At 38.5% G+C, this 7,561-nt stretch overlaps 1 protein-coding gene across 1 annotated transcript; it reads right to left on the bottom strand.

Moving 5' to 3' along the window:
• Window positions 1-4,186: 4,186 nt before the first annotated feature.
• On the bottom strand, window positions 4,187-5,283 carry LOC136417036 (ferritin light chain-like). Its single transcript, XM_066402526.1, has 2 exons — window positions 5,038-5,283; window positions 4,187-4,987 (listed from the first exon to the last, which is right to left on the bottom strand). The coding sequence occupies exons 1-2, from the start codon at window positions 5,153-5,155 to the stop codon at window positions 4,425-4,427; spliced, it is 681 nt and encodes a 226-aa protein (XP_066258623.1). The 5' UTR covers window positions 5,156-5,283; the 3' UTR covers window positions 4,187-4,424.
• Window positions 5,284-7,561: the final 2,278 nt, after the last annotated feature.

Below are 7,561 nucleotides of genomic sequence, written 5' to 3' on the forward strand. Positions count from 1 at the left end.
GCACATCCTCAACTGTCCGGTGTCCGGTGGTGGATTGTCCAGCAGTTCAGCGGTCCGAAACTAAAAATTCAATTTTCCACAATGGGATTATCAGTACGTACTACCGATTAAGATCTGAAAAAATTCGTACCTCTTTATGTCTGCAAAAATTCTCCGGATCTTGACTGAGCGAGATTTTCGTAATTTTTTAAATCCAAACTCATCACGTATGCCTAGATTGGAGCCAAGAAGTACCTTATAAGGCACCCGGACGTTTCTTGCTTCCATTATATCAAATTATCATAAGACAGGCCGTTCTTGTACCTGGTTGAAAAACACATATAAGTAATTACAATCCAAGAAACGTTAAAGATAAATCTACAGAGTGTTGCAATCCGCTCGGGACTACTGAATCGCGATAAAATCTCAATGGATTTTTCCGCGGTTAATGCTACAATTCGATCTTATCTTAGTGGCTTTCTGAACGAGACGTACGCAAGTATCACACGCAGCTAGAGATTTATCATTGCCAGCCGATATTTGCTTCGATATCGACCACATTTCTCCGTTTTGCTGTTTATCGGACACGTGTTCCTTCTTACTTATCTTCCGGCCCGAGTCCGATTCTTGATGATGATGGCTTCGAGATAAATCCTAATCCGGAACGCCGATTTTTCGTGCGACAAAAGGATTTATGAGAGCAATCCACTGTTCTAATCTGAGGTGCGCTACAAAGAGATGACGTAATTAAGACTTTTGGATCTTTGAATTGAAGCTAAAGCGATTTTACCACTGATTTGTCTAAATTTTTGGAAATATAATGTCTCACTTTTCGGGGGTTCGACGGCACGTGGGGCTACTCTTCGTGGGATCCTCTGCAACACCAAACAACAGGTGAATTACTTAAACAGCGTTTTTAACCTCTTAGAGGACTTTACCTTGAATTAGTTTTCCTCTTTGGCCTGAGCATTTTTTAAAAATAATTCAAAAAAAGAAAGATTTTTTTAACGCCCTGTATTTCGGAAATAAAGCGATTCCGGACACACCTTCATATGAACATTTTGTCTTAATTTGACCCAAGAAATCCCCTCTGACTCGCACTGCATATTTAGGAAACACCCTATACAGAGTGTTCTTTAAACGTACGGCAACATTTGAAGGAGTTATTCCCTGGACTATTCTAAAAATATTTTATCTTTTAATAATTTTTAAAAAGTCTCTTTCTTCCGAAGATACAGGGTGAGAAAAATTTTCGACAACAGCAACATTTTATTACTAAATATTAAATGAAAACTGTTTTAATCTACGAGAACTGTTGAAAATTACTAACTCCAGCTATGATGCAAGAATCTAATCTTCTCCTCATTGCCTGCCAAGCTCTTTCAAAAACACCAGGGACGTTCCTTATTAAGTTACCTCCAGCAATGATCCGATTTTTTAAATCTTCCACATTTTCTACAGGAGTATTATGAACTAATGACTTTGAAAGCCCCTATAGGAAATAATCCAAGGGGTTTAAGTCCAGGGATCGAGCAGGCCATAAGTGAGGTCCACCTCGACGATGATTCTTTTTACCGATGAAGCAAATTTCTCAAGAAATGGATTGGTCGAGGTGGACCGCACAATGACTACTTCACTCGAGGTAGTCATTTTCAACAGTTCTTGTAGATTAAGGAGCTTTACATGTAATATTTAGTAATATAATGTTGCTATTGTAGAAAAATTTTCTCGCCCTATATCTTCGGAACAAAGAGGCTTTTTAAAAATCATCAAAGGCAAAGTATTCTTAGAATAGTCCAAGGAATAACCCCCTGAATTTTTGGCGTATGTTTGATGAACACCCTGTATATTTGTACATTGCTGTCGCGAAATATCCCTAAAACGATTCGAATTCAACGAGCACGTCCAGTATTTCCATAAAGTATTCCCAAAGCCTAATGGTTTTTGAGGAGGATTTGAGGAGAACCTTATTGTGATTTTTTTAATCATATTTTTTTACATAATTAATTTTTCCCCGTATCCCTCCTTGCAATATTCATATCCTTCAAGGAATTATAAACTAAAGGAAAAAGCAGGCACTTCATTATGAATCAAACCAATTGATATTCCGCACACCGTGATTTTTCCGAAGTATCTATTGAGGAGTGCACTATTGCCATGCGGGATACACGCCCCCGTATATTCAATGGGCATTAAAACTGTGTGTTTTATTTAATAAACACGCCTTTGACATTCGGCATAAAAAATTGTAATTACACTTGCGTGCTCCCTTTGTTCTTTCCCGCTTCGCATATACCGAGCGATATCTCTGGCTTATAGACAGTACCGGATTGTTCCATTTAGTTTCGATGCATCAATGCCCCGATAACTTTGACGGCCAGGTAGCTTCGACAGAAATCCAGGTAGGGCATTGGAAAACCTCTTCGTTTCCATGGAAATTATCCTCTTGATAAAATTGACCAGACCAGGCTCTAGCGGCCCTTAAACTCGTATCCATCATACTTCACCTGCCACACGTCAAACATCTTCTTGGCTGCACTTATAACAACTTCCACTCCTCATAAATATTTTAAAAGCGAGTTCGACCCTGTAATGCGCCATTTAAATGCAAAATTAAAACGTTTCCTTCACGATAATGCGTTGCTTATGGTAATGATTCGGTGCATTTGGGCATGTAAACTCTCGATGTCCTGATTTCCGGAAAGAACTCTCGAAGACTCGAGAATGCAAGGTCCACTGTTTAATTATTTCTGTTCTCATATCGGAACCCGGCTTTAAATATTTGACCAAATCTTGTCCAAATGTTAACACAAGCCGCATTTCGAGATACTAAAAAGCAAGATGTAAAGCTACCGCGTAAAAATCACCCAAAGAAGCCCCTCGACCAATATTGACTGTTTGCATACTTTGCGGGTACTCGAGGAACCCGTGCTTGGTTTTTATGAAGCATAGAACCATCAAAGGTATCAATTTTCCATGCCGATTGTCTCTTAAATATTGACCGAGAAAAGCGTCAAGGTGCGACCGGCGCGATAACCCATCCAAGGGGCATGTTTAAACATTTTATAGTATAATGATAATGGGCTTTGGGCTTATTTGGGGTCCAGTTACGGCCATCGAGATTGGCCGAGCGAGTTTTTCACCCATAGCAATTCGCTTTATGGTCGCACGCAGTGGCGTGCCAGGGGAAAAACGACAATCTAAGAATTTCGTCGGTTAAGTGAGGGCGCCGCCACTGGAATTCGCCAAGGCATTGAAAAAAGTCACTTCGTGACAAATTCTTATAGCCGTTTAAAACTGCTTAAGTATTTAATGGACTTTGTTTTTCGGGTTTATTGTGGTATCGAAACAATTTGTCCCCATAATTCAAGGCCGTAAATCCAGGTTCCGTTTAGTGAGGCCACGTTTTTGTACTTTGTTGCGGACGGCATTCGCTATTGTTGCTTTTTATTAACTTTAATTTGGATTCAGCCATTTTAGGGCCAAAATACGAGGTCAGGCACTGTTGATAAAGTGGCTACTTCACTTCAAGCGAAAGTGTCAATCCACTCAATCAAACATAATCAAAACTGTGCAATAAAAGAATGAAGTCAGAAACTCCTTGTTCTAAGGTGTGTTTCTTTCTCAACCATATTAAAGATAAACAATGGACAGAACACATGCGAGCATGCAAATACAAACATATTTAATACAAAGAATTTGTGGGCGCTTACCGGGGAACTGTAGCGCTCTATTACAGTGGCTGCAGTTCGCTGTAGGACTCTCCTGAAGCTAATTACAAAGAATCCTTACAGGTTCTCTGTAATAAAAATAAATTATTGACATTAAAATTTCCACAAAAACTAGTGGTGCATTTGGTTTTCCCGAATTTACATAAATTATATTTTCCAAATTCCACGCAATTCTATCGTAAAAGCTCTGACAATCTAAATGCGCCGCTGTGTTTCATCTCAGTCTCGAACATCAGGGACGTGTCCAGGAGTATTTTGCTTTTAAACTTAATTTCTGAGGAGATCATTCTGATTTTCGATTAAGTAAAACCAACTTTAGGCTCATTAGCAAAAACCGTTATTGTGGAGACTACAACCTTTATTCGTTTCTAATAAATATAGGTATCTGCTCACAATCCGATGGGCCACAATAATAAATCAGCCTTTCTGGCAAAAAAAGGCGAAAAATATATAAGAAACAAAAAGCCTAATGGTACCGAGCTGCGGTCGGGGCTTCCCTGGCGGCTACCAGTTTACGAGCAAAGATAATTGAAAATTATTTTCTTGATGAGCTTTAAAATTAATTATTTCTTGCGGTGCCGGTTTTCGGTATAAGACGATATATCACTCCTCAATTGATCGAAGAAAAGAAGGGTTTGACACTAGAACAGAGTTTTATTATTTTTTCAATAATAACCACTCAATAACGATGAAACATTACAGCACAGCCACGGTCTAATAAATGGCGTCCAAATAGCCGTTATAAAGATAACGACTCAGAGCTGCGTCGTTACCGCTGAAGAGGCCCCTCAGATCCGTTACATACCCAGTTAAATCCCTCACTACCTCTCTGTGCCGTTCAATGTGGTTCTCCTTCAAGTAATATGCCACCTCTGGGTCGTGCTTTCCTGACCTTAAAGTGGCCATGGTGCGATGTAAGGCAATGGCCTCTTTAGCCACACTCTTCTGGATATCTAAAGCTCTGGCAATAGAGTGGAGCTCATATAGCTCTGCCCTCTCGCTGTGCAGGTTCTCAGGCTTAGTGTTCTTGAAGCTCATTCGTCCTCCGCGAGAGGTTATATACTTGATGGTGTCTATGGAGCTGTCCCAAAGAGTGTTTGACATGTTTAAGAAGAGGTGGTCGAAGCCGATTCGGTTTTTAATGTAGTTGTCGTAGTAGGTAGATAGCAAAAGGAGATCGAAGGACTTGTAGAGGAGGCTGTTGGCGTATTTCTGCAGATCTGCCTCTACTCTGTCTATTGCGCCATACTGAGCGTTACACTGTATGGAATCTCCACCTATCGTAGGAAACTTCAAGTATTTCCCTTAAGTATATGTAGTTACTTACGTGTCGATATGGTGTTATGGTTGCATATGGTCAACACTTCAAGATAACACTCTTGCGATTCAGAAGAAGCAACCCCAGCTAAAATTACTGTAGACACGACTAAAATGAAGATTTTCATCGCTGCTAAAACATAAAACGACCATAAAGTTAATAATATAATGCAGACTGAACTGATAGTTTTTAGGACCCTTTTGATGCACTTTATTAATGACAAAAATATTTCATGTCGATGGTCACGTACTGAGATTATACCTATCTGATGTGAGCAATTATTTGTTCAGTCTACAAAGAAGTGGATTAATGTTCGAGGAGATTAGATTGTTACGTAGGGGATCCAAAGAATCCCTCCTACAGGTAAGGCGCAGTTATGTTATAATATTTTTTCGCATGTTTTATCGGTCATAAAATTTTCGGTAATAATTATCATATACAGGGTGTCCTAGAAACTTTTGTGAGAAACTCAAAAATTTTAAATTTATAACCTTGAAATTGCGTCTATTGAGGTTCTTAGGTGCGACTTCTAACTGTTTTCGAGATATTTCCAATTAAGTTGTTCGGAAGACTGCCAAGAATTTATGAATACCATTAACTCATTAACTGCCACGAAAGCAATAAAATATTTTTGATACTGCCTTAAATGAATCTCTAGATAACATACCAGGAGTGTCTCTCTGCTTCTCCGTGAATTTCTCCTCAACATCATGAGCGATTTCGGGGTAACGATGCTATTGTACGATTGCAGATCGTGCTTGTGCAAATCTGACATCATTGCCAAGTTCTTCTCGATATTCAGGACTCTGCCGATGGAATACAACTTGTCTAATTCAAAACTGATGAATTTGTGTATAGGAACTTCAGGTTCAATATTATTCAAGTTCTTCTGACCACCGCGAAAGCCAATGAATTTTTGATGGTAATGATGCCGTGTTCCCAAAGCTCGTCAGACAGGCCGCGGAAGAGCTTTTCGAAATCTGGGAGGTTTTTTAGATAGTTGTCTTAGTGGGTGGCCAAGAGGAGGAAATCGAAACATCTGTGAATATGGCCGTTGGCGAAACGTTGGAGCTCGCTTCCTACGTTGTATGTGGCGCCGCATTTGCCATCACAATTAGTCCGTTGATACCATAGCCCTAGAAAAATTCTTGTTACGTTTGTTACAAATCAAATTAGCCCCGTTCAGCAGAGTCAACAGTTGTCCAACTGTTATTGCGACCTCTGCAGCACTATGTCACTATCACAACTCTTCGCGACCAAAATCGCTGCTACTCTGATGAGGATTTCCATGGCCGCAACAACAAAAAAAAAGAAGCCGAAAATTTTTGGAGGTCTCTTGTATCACTTAATAATCGTTAAGTGACACAAGAGACTTAATATCATTAATAGAGAGACCTCATAATCATTAATAAAGAGACCTCGTGATCATTAATAATCATTTGCCGCCTATTTAGCTCATTAAAATATTTTATTTGTTCAAGCTTGTTCTGAGAAGCGGATTAATTTTTAAAATGAGTTTTTATAGATGGATAGGGGATCCCAAGAATCCCTTTCCAGCGTTGCTAAATAACAACGCATTTTACACTAAGATTACACATTGCATGGAAATTTTGTGATATACAGTGAATCCTTAAAATATTCGGAGACTTACACTTACAATCTTCTTTTGTGTATAGTAATGTTAAACATAAACAATTAGGAAATGAGACTGGGTTTGGTATTAATTTTTGCTTACTAACGATGCAAAAATATATTTAAAATTCAGTATCAAAATATAGAAAAACTGAAATATCTTAACAAACAGGTCGTTTTTGGGATCTCAAAAATTTTCTGACACTAAAGTTTCGAACACGTTAAAAGGCAATAAACAAGTGAGGAAGAAATATTAATATTTTTAGACATAGACAAAACAATTTTTTTAATTAAATTCAGGTCAATTTTGCGCCATTCCTCCATTAAAACTTCTTTAGCTCATTTTTATTTGTTATTGAATTTTGTCTCACTTGCAAATGCAATTGTCGCCATACATTCTCAATCGGATTAAGTACTGGAGTTTGAGCTGGGGTTTTTAGAGCTTTTGGACGATTATAGAATATTCATTCTTTAACGATCATCGCGTTGTGTTTGGGATCATTATCTTGATAATACTTTGTCCATTAATATGTTTTCCCTTGTTCCATCAATGAACACTAATTCCTTATCTCCTTTGGTCGAAATGTAGCCCCAGACCATTACTGATTCACCACTGTTTCACAGTAGGACATAAATTGCTTGCTTTCAGTTCTTCGTTGGGTCTCCTCCATATCATTTGTCAACCATCGGACCCAAATATGCTGAGTTTTGACTCATCGGCAAAAATTACATTCGTCCAATATTTTTCCGGTTTTAAAATCATCTCCGATGTAAATTCTTTTCTACAGTTCTTATTTTTGATATTAAGCCATGGCTTTTTTTTGGGGTACCCGACCATTGAAACAATTTTCTCTTATGCATCTTCCTAGTTTCTGGAGATGCTTTTTTACCAGTTTAATTT

Source organism: Euwallacea similis, chromosome 26 (genome assembly GCF_039881205.1).
Source record: "Euwallacea similis isolate ESF13 chromosome 26, ESF131.1, whole genome shotgun sequence".
Lineage (NCBI taxonomy): Eukaryota > Metazoa > Arthropoda > Insecta > Coleoptera > Curculionidae > Euwallacea > Euwallacea similis.